This window comes from Papaver somniferum, chromosome 4, assembly GCF_003573695.1.
Source record: "Papaver somniferum cultivar HN1 chromosome 4, ASM357369v1, whole genome shotgun sequence".
NCBI classification, from domain to species: Eukaryota; Viridiplantae; Streptophyta; class Magnoliopsida; order Ranunculales; family Papaveraceae; genus Papaver; species Papaver somniferum.
In genome coordinates this window covers 38,323,319-38,345,043 of record NC_039361.1, presented here as the reverse complement: position 1 = coordinate 38,345,043, position 21,725 = coordinate 38,323,319, and the positions used below count along the sequence as shown (strand labels likewise).

The following is a 21,725-nucleotide window of genomic DNA, read 5'->3' as shown; positions in this document are numbered from 1 at the left end:
AACAGAAAGAAAAGGTGATTGTGTTTGGGGTGAAAGGGGCTTCCCTCTACCCATAATACCAAATTTGATCAAGTCTTTCATTTTGAAAGAGACTTTCAACCTCGATAATTCTTGCTCTAAGGCAGGAGTGACTCCCCCGAAATTCCAACGCCCCATCGGCCTCTGCCTCATGTGAAAGAGAACACTGTACGATGAACTGTTTGCCGTCTTACTATTTTATTTTTTCGTTTTGTAACCTTGACGGCGAAGGAGCCCTATATATTCCCAGCTAGGCTAGTCTACGATTTGTCTTGAATACACAAGGCCGTTGACATGTTAAATTTCTAGGAAATAGCTCTTAGACTCCTCCAAGCTAGTTTTAAAGTATGAGAAAACGAGTTGCATGATCCCTTGGTGAAGATTAGAAGGTGATCAACCGGCCAATAGACATTGAGATATTGTTTAGGAGTTGAATAACTTGAGCGTGGGTGGGAGGGAAGTAGGTGTCTTAATGAAACGACCATTGTTTATCAACTTCATAATCAATTGCTTCAAAAAAGAAAGCTTCATTTAACAAGAAGTTAAAGGAGACAAAATTAGATTAGGGAACCGTAATAGGGTCACCCACCTTATCGTGTCTTGCAAGGCAAAATATCCATTTTGTTTAATTAATCTTCCCTTTTTCTTTTCTTTTCTTTTCATTTCATTTTCTTTCCTGAAATTTAATTTTATGAGGTTTTTATCCGTCGAACGTAGTCGAATTCGATTGGCCAGCATTCATAATCCTAGTGTTTTAGCTTTCATTAATTGGTGAAGCTATAGGTCTTGTAGTACACCTTTTGAAGAAAAAAAATTCATCTCTTTTTTCTTATATCCGCTGCTTTGTTCCTGTAATGATTAATGGGAGAGGATGCTATGCACCAAAGGGAAACTAAAGGGGAAGAATTCATCCGAACACATGTGGTTTAATAGTTGTTAACTTGTCTTAATTTTAAAGTTCTTGGACATTTCTCTTTGGCAAGAATAAGTAGATAGCATTTGTTGATCCAATTCATAATGATGTCTGAGTCATATACTATTTTAGTTTGGGTTTAATTCCTCCGACCTATTGTTAGGTCAGGCACGCCGCACGCATTATGGTGAGTGTTTCAGTTGGCTATAGCTTAACCGTAGCTGAGGGGAATGAGAGTTCAGCTGCACCTCGTTATGGGAGTTGCGCATAGCTTATTCTAATGAGACGAAACATGGGTTTCCACTCCAACAGTGCCATACGGAATCTCAATTTCTGTTTTTTTTATTCCAAATTTTATTTAGACGGATTTAGATAAATATCTATTATAGATAAAAACGTATTTTTAAAAAATGGAGATATGATAGGTTAAAAAAAAGGAATTTTGGTGAGCAAAAGAGTTAAAAGGAGAAATAGCATGAGTGACAGGTTAAACTGAAAGATCGGAAACTCAGTAATCCGTCCAAAAACCCATGAAAACCGAGTTTCCGTGTGGGAAAAAAAAAGAAAACTCAGTTTTCGTAGACGGAAACCCGGTTTCGGCATCGCTTATCTTAAAAGTGAAGTAGATCTCGTTCCATTCTTTAGCTAAGTTAAGAGAGTTCGCCACATTAAAGCCAAGAAAAACTCCATAGTGATTGTCTTTCGCTACATTTAAGCTATAGCTAAGCATCATAGTGCTCGGTCTTGATTACTTCGAAAAGTAAAAAGAAAAAAAAAGAAAAAAAAAATTGCTAAGATGCGTAATTCACAGGTTTCATTTTTGAAAAAAAAGAAAGAGAAGGTTTTATCATGCTCGGGCAGTGATTTTCCTAAAAAGATTGGAACTCTGAGAAATGAACATATTGTTAAAACGTATGTATAGCCAAGTTTTATACTCCGGTCATAGGTTTGATCATGCAGATATCATTGTACTACAGTGACATTGTCAAGAGTTTCACCGATCACCCAAAAGTGTAGCTGCCCCAAGTGTAGCAACTAAATGCTACTGTTAAACAGTAAGAATTGAAAAAGATAATGAGAGATTTTAAACCTAGTTTAATTGGGGGCCATCGGAATTAATTGGGGGCCATGCACTAGAGGACAAAAAAGGTCACCAGAACCTAATTTGGGTCACCTCTTATAAAAATATTTTTTAAATGGCTAATGCCCCTAAATGATTAGTGTTAAAATTTAATTAATTAGTGATAATCTTAATTAATTAGTGATAATCTTACTTAGTTAGAGTTTAATTTTTTTTCCAGATCTTTTGTCTGTCTGCAATTTTTAGTCTAAATTTTTTTTTTTGCCCAGATAGTATGAAAAATCGTCAACGTATTAAAAAATTTCATTGACGACCCTCAACAGTCGTTAATGTTTAGACTGTTTAAGTGACGACTCTTAACTGTCGAAGATTCATTAATGGTGGAAATGGACGACAGTTTTGGGTCGTCATAAAAATGATCAATTCCCTGACGACCCTTTGGAAGGGTCGTTACTGTTTTGGTTACGCATTTGACGACTTAAACATTCGTTAATGTTTTAGAAATGTCGTTATAGACTGTCGTTAATCTCTAAAAAGAGTCGTTAGTGTATGACAATTTAGAGTCGTTATTGTTTTGATCATGATGTATATGACGATCCTAACTGTCGTTAATATCGGTGAAGGGTCGTTACTTGAAAAAATAATATTAATCAAGGATAAAATAGTATATTCATTTTCCGATTTTTACACCCCTGAAAAATTTGGGAGACAAATAAAATTCCATGACCCCAATTGGAAGTTATGGCCCTAATTAAACTAGGATTTTAAATGGTGCTAATTGTTTCAGATAGTTTGTTTGAAATGTAAACTGAGGTAAGTAAGTAAGAAGATATGAAATCAATTTTCGAAATGAGATTGTAAAATATTGCATGTTGCGGCTGCTGCTGCCTCCTAATGTGGGACAGTCTTAAATAGCACAGAATCAGACCTAAAATTTCATCATCAGCTGTAAGCATGTATAAGTCAATCATGATTAGCATTTTAATCCCAAAAAACATAAACAGTGCAGATGGGCACCCACCACCACTACTTGTGTTCAAATAATCATACAACTTTATACTGTAGCTCACATGCAACATAAACCTGATACTGTATATAGCTTTTACTCCATCATCAAAAGAGGCAAGCGACATGCCAATGTCCATAGCAACAAATGTACGAAGATTGCATCACATGCCGAGCTGAAAAACCCACAGATAGAATCGCCAAAGATTGCCACTTATTAAGTATTGTGCAGTTTGTATGCTTAATGCTCTCGATGATTTTACGATAGAATGGTACAATTATTAGATATCTGTAATTTGAGACACTGAGTCTAAAAAAAACTTGTTAGAATCAAACTTCCTACAAACCAACAAAAGAGAATGCAAGTGAACTACTGTGGAAAGAAATCAACAAGTTTTGAAATGATACAACTCGGATTTTCAACCAACTTACTAGTGAGATTTTTTTCCTTTGTTTACTCTCCATTCAACAACTCAATTACTTATTCTTTTAATTGTCTATTCAAAATTCAGATGATTCTTTCTTTAACTCCCCCACTTTTAGTGACAACTTTTATAAGAACGATATTTTAAGTGCCTAGTATAAATAAAATATAAACCACTTGTCCATTTCTATCTAAATCGTCTTGGTACATTGCTCTAAGCCTCTAACTAACATGGGTTTGTTAAGACACTCATGGTTTATTAAAGTAAATTAGAAGTTTCTTTTCTTAATTCATTGTTCATTTTAATTACTATTTATGAGTAGTAAAAAAACAAAAATCTTGTACTTATGCTTCATTTTGACAAGACAGTGTTGAGACTGTTAAAAATGCGTTCTCCTTTTGGGTAGTTGGAATTCATTCATTTGACTGCTACTTACCACTGTTTTATCTAGGAATGCACATATCCTATCCATACCAGCCAACCTTACTCTACCCGTCAGTTTTTTAACCGTATCCTATCCTATCCACTATTTGGCCGGTAGGGTGGCGGGTAAAGATTTTCTTAACCGCCAGTAAACGGGTAGGGTGGCGGGTATAGGCCATATCCTACCCACCCTACCTAGAAGTGCACATACCCTACTCCTACCCGCCAACCCTACCCTACCCTACCCGCCAGTTTTTTAACCGTATCCTACCCTATCCATTATTTGGCGGGTAGGGTGGCGAATAAAGATTTTCTTAACCGCCGGTAAACGGATAGGGTGGCGGGTATATGCCATATCCTACCCACCCTACCCGTTGTGCATCCCTAGTTTTACCTGTCAGTGTTTTCACCGACAAAGAATGAAGTGAAAGTAAATTTACTCTGACTCTAAACTGTTCTACATTAAAAATTACAAAACTAGTACAAAGGTAGTACCATTTACTCAAAGTCTTTTTACCATAGGATGTTGAAAAAACCAGAAAACCAAATAGTGGTGTAATTAGATTTCACCAACCAGGCAGATTCCAGACAGACTTGTTGGAATTGTAATAGACATCAGGTTCAGAGATTTGGTTGTACAGAATTGTAATACACTATGGACATTTGTATGCAACCACAAAATATCCTCTGGTGACTAACCGGTTCCAGCTCTTGGCGCTTCATGCAGAGTTCACTTTTCAGTTTTCACCATTGGAAATAACTTTTTACTCCACCTAAAGCCATGGATATTTTTAGGGTTTGCAGGAAGCAAGTGCATAAACGAAATCTTACAACATATGCTACATAGGAAGCTAATCACTTTGCCATTAAAGACTCTTAGCATTTTCAGTGTACCAAGTGGTCCAAGAAACAGCATTTTAGCTCCATTCTTACTCTCCACTGATTTTTTTCCAGTCATTCCTTGTAACAAAACAAATTGTTATCTATATCATCACACTAGAATTTGCACCTATCACTGTAGCATAGTAGTAAGGTGATGGTACCGGATGCCTGAGCCTGAGTTCGAAATTCGCCACCATCCATCGGGATAAGGGTTAAACTACACATGAATTTGTTTTCTAATTTTCTTTTTTTCTTTTGAAGTAATGTCTGTTTGATTTTCATGGTGGGTTAAGCTGTTTTCTCATGTGCACAATAAACAAACAACACTAATAACATAAATATATAAACATGAATGAATTATTGAGTAGAACCACTTACTGTTGAATGCGTTGAAAACGATCGAGTACACGTGATTGCACATGTTTTGGTCTCTCTAAATTTGAATTTGTGATTGCACATGTTTTGGTACCTCTAAATCTGAAAATTTGCATCTTTATTCCATCATCATCCACCACCACCTGATGGACAAAGGAAAAAAGAAAAAAGAAATCAAACTTCATCGGCTATGCACATGCTAGTACGAACTTATTAGTGATTTTTTAAAAAATAAAGGAAAGGTTGATATCTGTGTAAGTAAGAGTACCGTTTATGGGAACGTATCCAATTCAGATTTTACACTTTCTTGCCTGTACAAAAACAAACTCCAACGATCATGGCCTCAACATAGCAAAATGTGGGTGATGCGTAGAACGTGCAGATTGTACGATGCATCGAAATGTTGGCTAGGAGATAACTCTCGTACTGACTTTCATACTTCAGGCAAGTAGTTGGAGTCCCTGCGCTGCACTACCCATTTCCAAAAAATGAAGATACAAAAAAATCGCAACGATTATTCTTGAGAAGATTATACGCACCATTCTAATCTAAATGTAAGACCTACATTGCACATTGGATTCTGAAGCTTGGCTTGACATCCAACATGGCCCTCATGTACAACTGCTAATCGAACTATAGCATGATCCAGAGTCAAACCATATATTGAATCTAAAAATACATTTGAAAATTGAGTAGATAAATTCTAGCAGTTCAAGTTGGTGAAAAGTACAGATTTTAAACAACAGTCGTTCCGCATAGGTAACATAAAATGCAATTGCTTGTAACTTGGGGAAAAATATCTGGGTGGTCTATAATGACATGTGGTTTTCTTATGCAGATATATGCTACAGTATATGTACATTACGACTTCTTTTAACGGGCAGCAGGTAGTTCCAAGCCACCTCCAGGGATTCTGGGCTGAACCATAAATGGAAGTATAATTTCTGCAGTAGCTGAATTCGGAACTTCCTCGCGGAAGGGTACTTCAAAAGCCACAGATTGATACAGGCAAACCTCATCTTCCTTGCAGTAGTAAACCTGCAAAACTCATAAGTCACAATCCTTGGACATTTCCTGTCGGTCAAGCTGACTAATTCATTTATGAGACTATGATGTAATGCACAAGGAAAAAATAAGTATGTTTTGCTGGTGGTGTACGTAATGTGGACATCCCTTTTCCCTTGTTATGATATGGCACACTGAATAGAGCTTCTATTGAGAACCATACCTTGCAGTATATTCTTCCCACGGCAGGGGAAGTTGACGGTCTCTTAAAATGAAGTGATGCTGACCCGTCTGGACTAAGAGTCCCATCCAAGGGTTCAATAACTACTGAGTTTTCTGGCTCGAGTTCAACAGTGAATTTGCTACGTGCTTCCTGCAGATGAGAAGATTCATAAACAAAAATTGATGAGCAAGGTGAACCTGTTAACGAAGCTAATGTAGCCTATGGTTAAATCATGCATTAGAAAGAATAAATAATGAACATATACAGTAAGAGGAGGGACCTTAGAAAAATGATATCCTTCAGGTACTGATAGTTTAAGATACAAATTGCCTTCTGCTGAAGAACCTCCGTCGACCGTAATACTCTTCGTGTCATCTGAAGACCGCCTTCTAAGGCGTTTCAAGGACCTGGGTTTTTTTGTGGGAGGCTGAACTCCTTTTAGCTCTAAAGTAAGGAGTTTGGGGTCCTGGTCGTTCAAATCTATGTATCTGATCTCACTATTGTTTGTGTCAGCAATCAGAAGTCTTCCTGCAAGATATTATGCAACGAGTTCTTAAAGCCATTTTTTTACCGGTGATTAAGGTGTGAAAAATGAGAGGGTGATTAAGGTGTGAAAGACGAGGGATTTGTTAGAAACAATATTCTACTATGCGTTATGGGTCATTCCTATTACCGTTTCCTGCATCAACAAGTCCTGCCGGCTCTGAAAGCTGCATAAACCAAATCATGCACATGTTAACCAATATAAGCATGAAATTGAGAATCAACAACAAATAACATAAGAGACCAGATAGTTTCCAACCTGTGCTGATAGAGCAGATCCATCCTTAAAACCAGCACGTCCAGTCCCCGCCAATGTGACCACTCTCTTACTCGTTGGGTCTAGTCTCTTGATCTGCCATTTTGAAGATAATTTAAAATTGAATACACCCATTATTCAATGTTCATGAGAATATCAGTGCTAAGTAAAAGACACCTATTGGCGTGACTGCCAACTAAATGAGAGGCTAATAATGCCATGGATAGTGGTCGAAGTTGTATGAGAGGATCAAGCACCATAACCCTCTAGTATTCAAATAGATAAACGAACTCTAGAGCAGTTTCCCAATAAAGTTAACACATAATATTCGACTCTTCATGAACGCATTTGCTACTTTTAATATTTGTACAATGTTTACAGTTCCTAACCAATGTCTACCTTGTGATTATAAGAATCTGCCACATAAACTTGACCATCTTTTGCACATAAGACACCCAACGGGTGCTGGAGTAGTACATCAGAACCCACTCCATCATGATCGCCAAACTGCACAGATGTGTACAGTTGAAAATTTCTCGAGTTAGATAAACCTCACAAAACCCTGGTAAGAAAACAAAGACCACACTGGCTAAAATCAAGGTACCTTAAATAAATTGTCTGAGAAAACTGGATCACCTCCAGCTAGCAGTTTTGTTCCTCCTGTTTTCAGGTCAAGTACCCTGACTGAACTACTTTCACTATCCGCAACATAAATCTCCATCTTACCTGCAGACAAATGAGATAAGAGCCTGAATTTGATTGTAATAGCAAATGTCAAGAAAGCAAAAAACTGAAAAAATCTACATATTACCAGGGTATAGTGAAATTCCAGAAGGTTGTGCAAATGACGAGCTCGAAGAGCTAGCTCAAAACAAAAACAAACAAAAAAAGGAGAAATGGTCAGTAATGTATGACGAACATTAAGCAATACAGTTACCACAAAAGAGGACTTCTGGAGTGAGGAAACCGTGAGAATAGGAATCCAAACCAGCAATCACAATAACAATAATATGAGAGAAAGATAGAGTAAATGTGCTATATTACTTTGGACCATTCAAATTTCTTTCATAACCATCACCACTAAAAGCTCTAGTAACTCCATCTGAAGTATTATGCTCCCAGATTTGATGCTGACCAGCCAATGCAATGTAAACCATCTCACTGGTGGACTCAAAGCAAACATCCCATGGGGAATTGAGGAGCTGAAGAAAAAAAAGAAACAGTGACCAACCAAATTAAACATCATCCTTCTAGAACAGTGTATTTAAGTAAGTAAATAATAAAGGTCTGCTGTTTAGTGGTCAATTAAGGAAAAAAAATCTGTAGATGAAAATTGAGTGTACTAATGAATGATGTCGGATGCACGAGCAATGGGACTCGACCGAAATGTATAGCGTATAAACAGACAGGTTCCTAGAAAAACAGAAAATAAATGCGCCTCAAATAATGTACATGTCGACACTTGCCTGAGTGGTCCCTTTTCGCCCTCCCTTATAGTCGGAACCTTTGGTTCCATTTCCAGCAAGAGTCTTCACCAGCTCATTTACAAAATCTATCTCCCTACGTGAACAAAAAATATCCAGTAAATACAAATAAGAAAATCTTATGAATGAAACATCAAGAGACAACAAGTAAATATAGCTCCCATTCTTGTAGTACCTCAGGGCATGATTTTCAGTGTCGGCGACATATAGACAATTTTTCCTTGGGTTGTATGCCAGTCCCTGCAATTAAAAAACCATAATTGTTAGGCTTGGAGGTATGTATTCGACATGACGCTTACCAGAAGAACATGAGAGGGTATTTTGCAAAATGTATGCATGTCTAAAATAATAATTTGCATTGATTACAATTAACAGATTCATTAGTTACCTGAGGACGGTTGAAAGTGGCAGTATCGAAAGTACCATCCTGTAGACCCTCCTCGCCCGTACTTCCAATTTGAACAACAAAATTACCCTCTAGGTCTGTTACAACCTGAATTCAGGAAAAACAAGATACCACTAAGATATGTTTCAAACAAAAGTTCACCTGCTAAAATCAAATGCATCTCTATCCACAATCCATCACAGGCACAATAAAGATGTTATAATGCTCAGATTAAGTTATAAGCTCAAGAGTACTGTGGGTTTCCCATGTTATACTTATTATGTGGACCAGCCCCATAGAAAAAATATTTCACCAGGAGTATGACACTGCTTGTCAAGGAATTGATTAATTAAACATTGAAACCAAGAGGGCTTACAATGCAGTTATGGTTCTAGGAATTGATTATACATTAAAACCGAGAGAACTTACAATGCGGTTATGGTTACTGTCTGCAATAAATAACTTATTGTTTAAAAGATCAACTGCCAGCTTGCCAGGAAACTTTAGTGGAGACGTCAATAAACGTGGATCATTGTCCTTCTCCAATGTCAGAGGAAGAGGAGTGCTGTCTAAGATCTCTTTCTCACCGTAAAACAAAAGAGCCGCCTCCACTAAGTCATCAAGATCCTAAAGCATAGTATCATGTGTATTTTAGAATTATGAAGCAACTTCAGCAGATAGATAACAGATAAAGGAAGACATCAATACCTTACGACGACCTTCGCCTGCTATTTGTGCTAAGAGCTTACCACTGGGACTAACGATAGCAAAAGTGGGCCATGAACTTACACCTAATTCTCTCCATAAATACATATCTCCATCGTTCACAACCTACAGTGATTAATTTGAGAATAAGATTAGTAATGCATAACTCCAGGAAATGAACAAGACGCGATATTGAAATATAAGAAAGCTGTCACCTATGGTCTCAGGATATTGGTCTCAGAAGTTCAGCCGTGGAAGCAATTAATTAAGAAGTCAAGAATTTCAAAGTCATTCAGACTGTTAAGTGCGTCAATTTAAGCAGAATCAATCGGATAAAAGCACCAAACATATGTAGAGAACGGTCAGATGGTTAACATACTGGGTGAGTGATGTCATAGCGTAACACCGCATTCCGAATAGCTTCTAGATCCTTCTCGTTGTCAAATTTAGCTGAATGCACCCCAACGACAGTGAACTGCAGAAAAAGAAGATGAAACCCAACACCTCGAAAGAAGTTCTGGAGCCATTAAGTAGTAAATCATGAGAAAGAAAGAGAGACTCACTGGCTGATCCTTATACTTTTTCTCCAAATAATCTAGGTCTGGAAGCACATGCATACAGTTTATACAGCAATAGGTCCAAAAGTCCAACAACACAACCTTTCCTTTCAAATCCTGTCCAGAACAGAAAGCTTTGAACTTTTAGCCACAATTCACAGTAAGATTATCAGTGTTAGTATCTGGTTGTAGTTGAAGTGCTTATACGATACTAAACTCATGCAGAGTGCATTAAATGCAAGATTGAAACAACCACATATTACATGATTATGGAATACTTTCTTAATAATTGCAGACTTCTTCCATGAATCTCAGAATATGAAGCAATATGGTTATATACGGGATGTTATATTTATTCTTCCATAGTGCATAAACATTTTACCTTGCGCAACTGAAGTGGAGCTGTATTAATCCAATCAAGTCTAGATGGAAACTCAGGCACAATTTGAGCAGACCCCCTTGCATAGCAGATATAAGAAAATCAGAATCATACAGCTAAAATCCTTAGTTGATTGAATTCAAGATTACGTCAAGCCAAAAAAACAAATTTTCCACTTATGTAACATACCTGGCCTCCACATCTGCTATGTAATTCACAAATTGTTGGACTCTTGCGGATTGTGCTTGTCCTGTAGATAGTATAGTAGGTAGAATTGGTTTACCATGAGTTATTCGGAGTAGAAAAGTATAAGTAACCAGTAAGATACATGAATTTCTAATCAATTACAGTACTGACGACCATGTCACACAGCTCTGTAGTCTAACATAGTAACATTATCATCAAAAGGAATCCACAGATCTAGAAAACAGAACAAAAGTAAAAACTCAAAATGCACTTTTCTTCAAGAGTTTGCTTGAGCATAAGAACTCTCCAAAGAGTTCATGCAGGAGTATCCAAAAGATAAGAACTCTCATCCCTTTCCAACCAACCCACATCTCAAAGCAATAGTATTGGAGTAAAATTAGACAGACATAAAACTTTCTTATACCTTCATTCTGTCCAAAAGTAGGACGGCTGACCCCAAACAACAAGTTCTGAATAGCTTTTGGAGACGTATACTGCATTGCCTGAACATCCAAAATGCTTGCAAATTTAGACAATGCTACATTCAGAGATACAGTAGAAAGGTAATCCTTCTTCTATATCCAAAAAGTGCACTGATGAGACTTACGAGACTAAATTAAACATAAAACCAACATAGAACTTTCACTGTGTTTATCTAATTGATTAGGCTATACCTTCCAATTGCTGACTGCGAAAGCGACACAAGACAGAGCAATACCCAAACTTGCATATTTCAAGATATTTCGTCGAGAACCCTGAAACCTGTCAGTAGGTAAGTTCTGCATCCTTAATGTTAGTTTATTGACCCATATAAATTTCTCACAGGTCAGGTATTACTTCAGACAGAAAACAATGACAACACTGGTTCAGAATTTTGAAATATTTGACTTCGTTTCAGCTTAGCTAATACTAGTTGTTAAAATGAGGGGTACCTGCTTAAAGCACTGTCTTAGTTGAAGTCAGTGTGATAAGAGTGTTACCATCCTTGAAGATTCAACTACTGAAAAAATTGTAATACTAAAACCTCTAAAAGTTAACTTATTGGTCGTCTTCAATTATCTACCAGTTTCAACTCCTAAAAAACTAAGAGAGGCAGACGAACTACTTGGTTCTTCATTGTGTTTGCTAGGCCAACTAGGAGAAACTTCGTATAAATCAAAGCATATTTGTAGAAATGAATTAAACAACTAAGCACCTTTTGTATGACTTATTATAACTGCCAATTCACCGAAAGTTACAAGGTTGAATCCATCTTACCCTCCAGCAGCAAGGATTTCCTCCTTGCTAGATTGTGTATTCGTGGATGAAACACCTTCTATGTTATCTTGAAACATCTCCCCGGAAGTTTGAACCACAGAAGAAACATACTGAGCATCATCTGCAACCATTTTCTTTGTTAGACTTCAAAGAGAACAAAATGTAACTAATTTTAATCACTGCACCAACAGATTATAATTAGCAATGACACTAGTATTGGCAGACAACACAGCAATCTAAAGCTGCATTTGCAGTCTTTTGTCTCTTTATTGGATCTCATTGTGACACATGAAACATTGTTAAACTTGTATACAAGTGAACCAGCTAAAGAGTAACACTAAAATGGCAGAACTCAGAAGGACACAAAACAATCAAAATATAAACCAGTAACCACTTCCTTGAAAAGAAATATTTACTTCCACAACACGATAAACCATTATCCATTAATAGTTCTTTGAAATTACTGCAAAATGTATCTTCCAGCATGCCACTATTGATGGATGCAACAGGGTATTCAAACTAAATAAACTACGCAATATGCCCATTACATACTATCACAACCAGAAACACCACCACCACCAAGAATGTCTTGAATTGAGATATTTTGGATCTCCTTCTTGATAAGAGCTGGGCCAGCTTGTTTCAGAGTTTCTTCTGGTAATGATGTTGTCACAGCTATACATCTACATGAAAATGGAAAACATGTAATGGATTTTTATTTTTGCAAAAGAACCAGGACAAGTACAAAGTAAGTGTCCAGTCTTCAAGAGAATGCTTTAGCCTTTAAGTATAAACAGAACCCTGTGTGAGTAAGTTTTCAATATGTATGTAAAAAAGGTATCCGAGGAGACTCACCTCATATGTGCAGCTTTTGCAGCTTGAACTCCAGCTAGTGCATCCTCAATGACAATACACTGGAAAGCAGGGAGGAAGTAAGACGGTGCAAAAGAAAATTAAGCAAAAATCATCAAATAGAGAGTGGAAACCCTCAATTTTGGGCATGATGCAAGACCATGAGGATGTGGTAGAATATCACATACGAAAGGATGCTAAACTCTACAAACATTAGTGACCTTTCTACAATCTACAATGATAATATCCAATAGCCCTCTGGAAAGTCTGTTAGTTGGTATACCTCAGAAAGGGGCACATTCAAGTATTTTGACGCAGCTAAAAAAATATCTGGCGCAGGTTTCAAATTTTCAAACGCATCTGCTGATACAATTGCATCAAACCTGGAACAAAAGCATAGTCACATCAAGCAAAGGTCGATGAGGGTAAGTTAAAAAGCAGCGTATCGCTCAAATCATTGGAAAAGGATTCAGGCAAAATCACCATAAGCATCCTTGATATCACTGAGCTGCTTAGGCTTACATGACAAATTAAATATGTGAGGACCACTTTTTTTTTGTTTCATTTTATGTTAACAGAGTCGGAGACTTGAAGAACAAGAATGAGCACGGGCAACATAAGGGAGATTACAACGTTTTATGTTTCTAATTTTAGAAATCAGGGGCTGAAATAATCATTCATGTATGAACTACAGATCACTGCACAAATTGAGATGGTAAGTACTCAATAGGCCACGACATTGATGACCGCTAAAGGAGGGAACCTGGCAATGCAACTTTGTTTTGCCATGGATGTATAAACTTCAGCTGAAAAGTTATATTGGCTTACATTGATAAAGGTAAACCAGCAGCTGCTAAATTTGCGTCAACCTTGATCCGATCAGCACTGGAAGCAACGGCTACTTTCAGACCATTTTTTTTACACTGAAGCATAGAAACTATAAGTCACCTATTGGGAAAGCAAAAAATACGAGAGATGAACCACTTTCATCATATCTTACCTCTGTGATGAGTTCAAGAGCACCAGGAAATCCTATTCCAGAGTCTGGTTTTGTAAACTGCAGGAAATTTTGAATATTCATAATATTAACAGCAATTCCAATACCAAAATGATCTGATAGACTGATACAACACTCAAATATTTTTTCCTTTGCCATTTTAAATGAGTTCTGGAGAGATGATACATCAATTACCTTACTAAGATATATTTCAAAAAAACGCTTCTTTGCCACCTCAGTATCAAATCCCTCAACTCCCTTCAGAGAAGCAACACCTCCTAGAAAATTTGCCTCCCCTGATAGTCCACAACAACAAAACACAATATAACAAATTATCATTTGCAGCCAATGACACAAAGAAAATCTTAATGAAATTATTGTGTATGCAGAAATTTACCAGTTCCAGTAAAAGGTGCAAAATCTTCAGCTGTAACTTCCACTCCCATCTCCGCAAACAAATCAACCCCAGCCATTCGAGATGGTTCTTCACTATCACAAAGAACACCATCCATATCGAACAACACAGCCGATACTTTCCCCCACTTATTTTCAGTTTCACTAACATTTTGCTCTTCTAGTTTCAAACAAGATGTAGTAATACTCTTCCTAATATGCTTTCTACATTGGCGAGAACTCACTAAACTTTCTCTTCGCAATTGATGAATCAAACTCGACTCAGAACTAAAGAAGGATAACGAATTTAACTTCGAGAAACATGGATAACAAACAGGAATTGAAGCTTTCTTGGTAAGCGATGGCATCAACAATCGTAACGCCATATCTAACAAAATTACCTGTTTGTGGCGGGGAAAGTTTTGATACACTTTTATATAGACATTTATACACCTCTGACTAAAACACCCTCTTAAATCTCCAATCTAGACATACAATTGAAGTGAGGCTTTGCCCCTTGCATCTTCAATAGAGTAATTTATACCAGTATAACACAACAGCACAGCAAATTCAATTCACAGATAGTGACCAGTTCTCTGCTAACCAATCAAATTTTCCACATTATCCACTTACTGACCATTGGATGGTAAGGTTTCTAGAGATTTGCGGGAGAAGCATCTCATAAAATGGCTAATCAATCTCTAAATTATCAAGAAAATAAAATCACAGAATTTTCTCAGTGAATATCTGAATCTATTTATTTACCAATAGTAATAGTAAAAGTAACAGTAAGAGTTCCTCAGTAAATCCGGTTACATCATCATCATCATCAGCTAATTTATTGTTCATCACCAATACAATCAGAAGTAAAAAGATCTAAAGATGATCAAATCTAACCGTACAAAATGTGATGAAGATGATCAAATCAAGTTGGCGGAGGAGTGAGGGATATCGATACTCCAGATGAGCTTGACTTGGAGAGCAAAATGATCAAAGCGACACCGATCCATGTAGCGAAATAGAAAATTCCAACTCGAGCCTTCACACACATAAACTCAGAAAGGTCATCATTGAGATTTGTGCCACCGATCTTCAGTAACGATTTCAGCCGAGTCAAGTCAATCCCAGATCGCTTGAGAAGATCTACCATCATCATCTCCTCCGCGTCCATGTTCTCTGTCTTCTTCTTTGAATGTGATGAAATAGCTTCTGATTCTGCAGATTCATTAGGCGAAATGTTGCTGTTGATGACTTCGAATGAAGCAGCGAGAGTTGAATCATCAGGGAACTCAAGATTCTGCAACGAAAATACATTAGATTGAAGAAAAACATCATTGAATTGTGTGAAAATTTAAAAATTACGTGAATAATTACTTTGGAAATTTCTGTTGCGTTTGAGATTTCAGATTCGTCAGATTTAGCTTGACTTGAATTCACTGTGTAACTGGCGATTTCAGATGAAGCTGAGAGAGGTGAAGATTTAGCTTGAGCCGGAGTCACGGTGCAACTGGTGATTTCAGATAAAGCTGAGAGAGACGAATCGGTGTCGAAAACGAGATTCTGGAATTGAAGAACATAACAACAACATTATAATGGATTTTATTCCGAATTTATCAATCAAATTTTGAGAAAATATTAAGTAATTTGAAATTGGATCATAAAACAAACTTACGTCATCTGCTGTTGGAGTAAAAAAGAAAATAAGAATCAAGAATCTCTACAGATTCCATCGATGATTCTACATCAGGTGACCTTACTTTAGTTTCTTCAGGAACGGGTGAAATCATCATCGGAGATGGAGAAACAATCTTCATAAACCAAAAACAGAAACAAAACACAAAATCAGTATATGAAGTAAGAAGAAAGAGATTAAGATAGAGATTTTGGTTTTGTTCTGGTTTCGATCTTACCTCTTTGGATTCGTCGTGAAGAAGATTTGCAGTTCGTTTCACTGGAGGAGTTGATGAATTTCTAGGGTTTCGTTGTTTGCGAGGTGTTTGAATTGGAGTTTTCATCCTGGCGGGAGATCTCTTTTCAAAGTGAGTGAAGTATAGAGAAAGACGAGCATATCCGGGCATTTATACGAGTTTGGAAAGTTCTATCCCTGAGACGTGTATCTCGAGGAATTTAGGGTTTGACGTGTATCTAGATTTTATTCCAGGCGGTTTAAGGTTGTGCACGTCAATTGTAAAGATGCGATTCTAGCGCAACTTCTGCAGTTTTGGCTGGTGCTAATACAAGACACCCATCAGATTTACAATTATGCACATTTTCTGATACGACCCTTGAGCTCAAATATGTATTTTTTACCCACTCATCGGAGCTTAAATATGCACTTTCGCTTCAAGAAAAAGAAAAAAAATCGAAGTGAGGTGAGGTGAACTGAATGCAGCCAAACCGAGCAATAGAGTGTCTAGAATTGGACTGCACTGCAGTCACTGCTAAGCTAGGCTATGAGAAATTTTTGAAGACTTTTGTATGGTTTGTGATGGTCTTGAGAAAACAAGCTTTAATCGAGCTCAACTTGGCTTGACATGAATGATTCGGAAAAAATCTATATGGCCTTAATTACAGACTTGTGATTAAATTTGTAGTGGAACAGCTTATACAGCAAGACCCTGGAAACAATAAAGCTACACAAGAATGGTGATTAGCAGATTCATTTTACAGTAAACATCCAAGCTCCCAACTTCATCAACGAGTGCAAGCACTTTTCCGAAGTAGTTATAAAATTGTTATTTTCATTAGCACATGCAGAATAGTCTGTATCATACCATTTAGCAGGTCAAGCTCAAACAGAAATCCTGGAAGTCCCACCTGACAAAAACATAAAAGAGCAGTGGCGATGGAGAACGCCTTTAAGTTAGGGAACAATGTCAAGATAGTTTTTAGGAGCAATGAGTAAAAAAGAATCTAATGTTTTGAAATACCTCAAAAGATTTGCAGAATTATAATATTTCAATCCCAACCATCACGGGATCTCCTGAAATCTTTCTTTTGCGAGAGGGCTTTCTTGCTCTGTAGTCTCTTTTGTTCTCCAATAGCAGCCCTACAGTACATGAAAGACATCTATAAGAAGCATTTGGAAAGTTATGTCACTCAATTAACATCCTGCTGCGTATCTCCACTCCCAATTGCAAAACTAGTGTCTACATGATGCCTACAAATGAAACGACCATACCATACCGTGTCTCTATGTTATCTAGAGAAGTAATGACAAAACTGTGTCTCTAAACTATTTACAAAGAGAAACAGCTTTCCTAGTAAGTGAGGAAACCAGTAAAATCGTGTTGAACCTAGGATGAAGTCTATAGTCGTCAAAGAGCTCTTTTACAAAGTTGGCAGTAATAGAAAATATTAGTATGTTAATCATGTTATACAACCACCTGAAATGTTTTTCTAGCCAACTGATATCACTTTGTCCTACGCTAAAGTTTTATGCACGAGGTTATTTAGAATCCCAAGCATCAATGATATACTTTACATCAGACTCTTGCCGTTCTTATCTTTATGTGAAGTCATAGGATTAAAACAACCTAAAATGAAGTATTAAAGTTTCCACTGGTCGAGCGTTTCTGCTTCTGTATGCGGGCGACATTAAATATGGCAGTTACAAACTTACAATTTATTGTCAACAATGAAAAGCATACTAAAGAAGGGAATATCAAGAATGAGGTTGCACATACAAACCATAGACTGAGCTGAGGTAGAGCAAAAGATTAGAACACTTACATCTTAGCAATCTTTTTCTTCTGCTCTGCTGAAGGGGGTGGTGGGACATATGAAGCAGCATCAATGATGGCCTAATCAATTTTGAAAATAAGAAATGAAGGATATAAAACATGCGAGTCTTATAAAACTTCAAGTTCAAGTATCAGCATGATGAACAGTAAGACGGTTTTAGCAGGCCATCAAGATATTACAATTAATATCAGTTCTTCATTTGAGCAAAAGAAGGGAAGGATATTCTACCACGATGGCAGATGAGAGGAAGAGACAAACCATGGGTGTATGGTACCTGCAGTTTCTCCAAAGCATCTTCTATGTTACCCCTGAAGAAGAGTGGAAGAAAGAAACTAAATGCTTTGCTCAAGACATAAGCGAAATGGATAGGAAAGACGAGTAGGGGACAGAAGCTAACTTCTGCGTTCTAGTTCTTGTAGAAGAAATCACAAGCTCCCCATCTTTGTTCATCCGATTCTTCTCCTGCCAACAAGCATAGTATAGAAATTATAACATGTACAAGGACAGACCCACGAGAAACTAAGTGATGCAACAAACATGAACTATTACAAGCTAACAGGACATGTCGCTTTCTAAATATACATGCTACTGACATATGAGTGTATCCACCAGGATTAAGAATAAAAAGTAAGAAGGCTAGTGAAAAAAAGAGAGAAAAAAAAAATCTGAAGGAAGAATTAATTTGCGCTTCCATTTTATTTAACCATTGTGATTAAAAAAAAAGTGTGGGTAAAGTCTGGTCGAGGTCCAGCCTTCTCCCGAGTCAACTGGTCATCCTGACAAGGAGATCTCAGTAGCTTCTGAACTTGAGCATGCCAGAGTAAATTCATTCAGATTACTAGATCACTTTTTCCGTTGTTCACAACCTAAAGGAGAAGGTAACTTTGTTTCATTCCCTAAGGTTTGCTATACCTAATCTTTTTTCCAGTAATTTTAATCAGATGGCTAAAACATTTGGTGACACTAATGATGCATCACTATATAATTGAATTATTACATGCAAACTTGAATTACCAAGGTTAATGATGTACCATAGACATAATCTTCTCTTTGACTCTGTCGCTCAGCCAGTCAGCCTTATTCACATTGAAACGCATATCGACCTTGGTGTTCACTGTAACACATCATTTTATAAGTGAGTAAGCTGCATTAGAAATGTAGAAACAAGAGTATAATAGAGAACCACATTTAAAAGACTGGGAGTCAAAAAGAGATACTAACAAACCTTTATTGACATTCTGACCACCAGGCCCGCCACTTCTTGCAAAACTAACAGTAACATGGTCTGAAGAAAGAAAATCACGATTCAAATCAATACCAGATGAATGAGTTTACCCCGATATCCAGCACAAACATCAAGATTCGGACAAAATGTATATAGTACAGCAATTCAAACATTTCCAATCTCTCATTCAGAAATAAGATGACACGTAAAGCACATGCAGCAACAAACTAATAAAGAACTAACAAGAACTACTATTCTATAATTTCAGTGAATCTGTTCTTGTATCAAAAGCCCTTTAATTCAACAACTATTCTTTGCCATGTATCACCATTATAAAGGTATTTGCAGTTCCACAATTTCGTTTAGCTTGAAAATTTGTTTGATGACAAATGCATAATGTATCAACACTGAAGTTTCTAGGTTCAGCACAGCTGTAACATAGTTGTCTGTGACTTCCATATAGGGAATCAAGACATTTATCGATTAGGAGACCACTCCCATATCCCATACTTGAAGTTGCCCAAAGTTGTTTTTCCAAATATATTCAGATAAGAGAAAAAGGATGTCAAAACATGGTAACTTCCAGAATGTGTTATATTAGTTCTACATCAGCTTTTTTTATATCAATGCTATAATTTCACTACGGAACATAGCTACAATGTAACGCAAGTATACTTAAAAGATTTCAAATATATAAACAACATGTCATCCAAGAGAAAAATAAGTATCCATGCCACTAATGCATTACATTAGGTTCCTACTGTACAGATCAAAAACCAGTTTGTACCAATTTGTTAATCAGAAAAGCTAAAAAGTATCAATTACTAGACTCCACGGTAGAATGTTCACCAGAAGTAATAAAAGCTGGACAAATTCATACCTATAGTGATTTTAGGAATAGGTTCATTTCCAGCAGCAGAAGCTCTTTCTTCGGCTTCTTGCATAAATTGATTAACCTGAGATAAACGTGATGACATCTTCTTCTCACTGGAAGCATCTGAAGCCATACATACAATTCTTCCATAGCTGATAATAGGGTTGCAACCAACAACTCCATTGAATCTCACTAATGTCCATGGAACTACTGGATTAGGTTTAAAGAATAATGGAGAGATACGGGCAATTTCTCTAGTAATCATGTTTGTAGTCATCATTCTAATTGCTGCCGTTTTCGTGGCAGAGTAAACCCTAAGGGAGAGATAAAGATTTTTTGAGGATTACAATCTGTTGGCCAACTTTGGCCTGTAATGTCCAAACCATTATACTTACTCAAGAGTCAAGAGATTAAACGTTTCGGTTCTCCATGAAAAGAAAACAAAATGGTTCGCCCTTGAACGGGCCTTGGTTCGTGCTTTGTAGACAAATGCGTAAAAAGACTTTTGTGGTGGTGGAAATTTTGCTTCTGAATAAATGAAAAATTCTACTCCCTCCGTTCTTAAATAATAGGCTGGTTTACATAAATAAAAGTTTCAAGAAAATAGGTTGGTTTTCTAATTGGGAAGTAAAATGTTACTTTAGTTCTGTGGGACCACTTTTTTCTTAATTTCTTTTGATGACAAGTGTCATGTGGACCATTTCACTTTACTTCTTTTATCGACAAGTGTCATGGGGACCATTTCCCTTCACTTCTTTTATTGACAAGTGTCATGAGGACCACTTTCAATGATTAGTTCTCTTAATTTCCTTAATTCTCTCTAAAAACAAAACCAGCCTATTAAAAAGGAACGGAGGGAGTATATAAGAATCAGGTTCTAGGTTGATTTCCGAAAACCATATGTCCATATCCATATGTTCACGCCGATATCTTAAGTTGACATTTAACACGTATAAAAATATTAAGTTATGCAACTTCATTTAAAATTAAAAATATATTTTGCATAAAAAATTTAAAAATAGTTGTCAAAGATTTTTTTTTAGAGATTACTCAGACAAATCGAATGCACGTGTTTTTCGCGTCATATTTCATGACATGTACTTGTCAAAAATCAAAACCTATCTTTTATGAGATGTATTCATATGCATGTGAAAATATGAACACTAAAAGAACAAAATATAAGTTATAAATTCTTTCAAAAGAAAATTAAAAAAAAAAAAAAGATATTTATTTACCTTTGTAGAAAAAGTAAATTATGGAAGAAAATATAAGTATTTGAAAACTTAAAATCTGACATTTTTGTTTATGCTCTTTGCATAGAGAATTCGAAATACTTTTCGATAGTATATTTTTTTTCAAAAATTTGACAAATAATTTGAAAGATTAGAATTTTGAAGTTTCCTTTTATGAAAATGGCATTTCTGTAAATAGAATGTATTTCTGATTTATGAAATGAAATTGACCCGCACGTTTAAATATTCAGATGGAAGACGTATTCCTTCCGCGAAAATCTTATGTCGCTTATCAAATGTTCACAC

At 36.6% G+C, this 21,725-nt stretch overlaps 2 protein-coding genes across 5 annotated transcripts; both read right to left on the bottom strand.

Annotated features, from left to right (window-relative positions):
• Window positions 1-4,307: 4,307 nt before the first annotated feature.
• Window positions 4,308-15,013, bottom strand: LOC113275175 (protein SUPPRESSOR OF QUENCHING 1, chloroplastic-like). 4 transcript variants are annotated; one of them, XM_026524621.1, is made up of 31 exons: window positions 14,349-15,013; window positions 14,147-14,247; window positions 13,955-14,011; window positions 13,783-13,877; window positions 13,238-13,337; window positions 12,958-13,016; window positions 12,655-12,785; window positions 12,103-12,223; window positions 11,520-11,607; window positions 11,270-11,348; window positions 10,849-10,909; window positions 10,663-10,738; window positions 10,287-10,397; window positions 10,103-10,198; window positions 9,727-9,849; window positions 9,448-9,645; window positions 9,022-9,126; window positions 8,809-8,873; window positions 8,616-8,709; window positions 8,194-8,351; window positions 7,961-8,010; window positions 7,754-7,875; window positions 7,549-7,656; window positions 7,153-7,245; window positions 7,024-7,060; window positions 6,631-6,878; window positions 6,351-6,500; window positions 5,662-6,160; window positions 5,391-5,588; window positions 5,126-5,265; window positions 4,308-4,638 (listed from the first exon to the last, which is right to left on the bottom strand). In XM_026524621.1, the coding sequence occupies exons 1-28, from the start codon at window positions 14,728-14,730 to the stop codon at window positions 5,996-5,998; spliced, it is 3,273 nt and encodes a 1,090-aa protein (XP_026380406.1). In that variant the 5' UTR covers window positions 14,731-15,013; the 3' UTR covers window positions 4,308-4,638; window positions 5,126-5,265; window positions 5,391-5,588; window positions 5,662-5,995. The 4 variants fall into 4 exon arrangements, with proteins under 4 accessions (XP_026380406.1, XP_026380404.1, XP_026380405.1 ...); XM_026524619.1 differs by having other exon boundaries at window positions 5,391-5,593; window positions 5,688-6,160; XM_026524620.1 differs by having other exon boundaries at window positions 5,688-6,160.
• Window positions 15,014-16,862: 1,849 nt separating this feature from the next.
• On the bottom strand, window positions 16,863-20,555 carry LOC113275176 (peptidyl-tRNA hydrolase ICT1, mitochondrial-like). Its single transcript, XM_026524622.1, has 8 exons — window positions 20,194-20,555; window positions 19,314-19,373; window positions 19,120-19,202; window positions 18,486-18,550; window positions 18,363-18,396; window positions 18,077-18,147; window positions 17,275-17,393; window positions 16,863-17,161 (listed from the first exon to the last, which is right to left on the bottom strand). The coding sequence occupies exons 1-7, from the start codon at window positions 20,465-20,467 to the stop codon at window positions 17,303-17,305; spliced, it is 678 nt and encodes a 225-aa protein (XP_026380407.1). The 5' UTR covers window positions 20,468-20,555; the 3' UTR covers window positions 16,863-17,161; window positions 17,275-17,302.
• Between the last annotated feature and the right edge of the window lie 1,170 nt (window positions 20,556-21,725).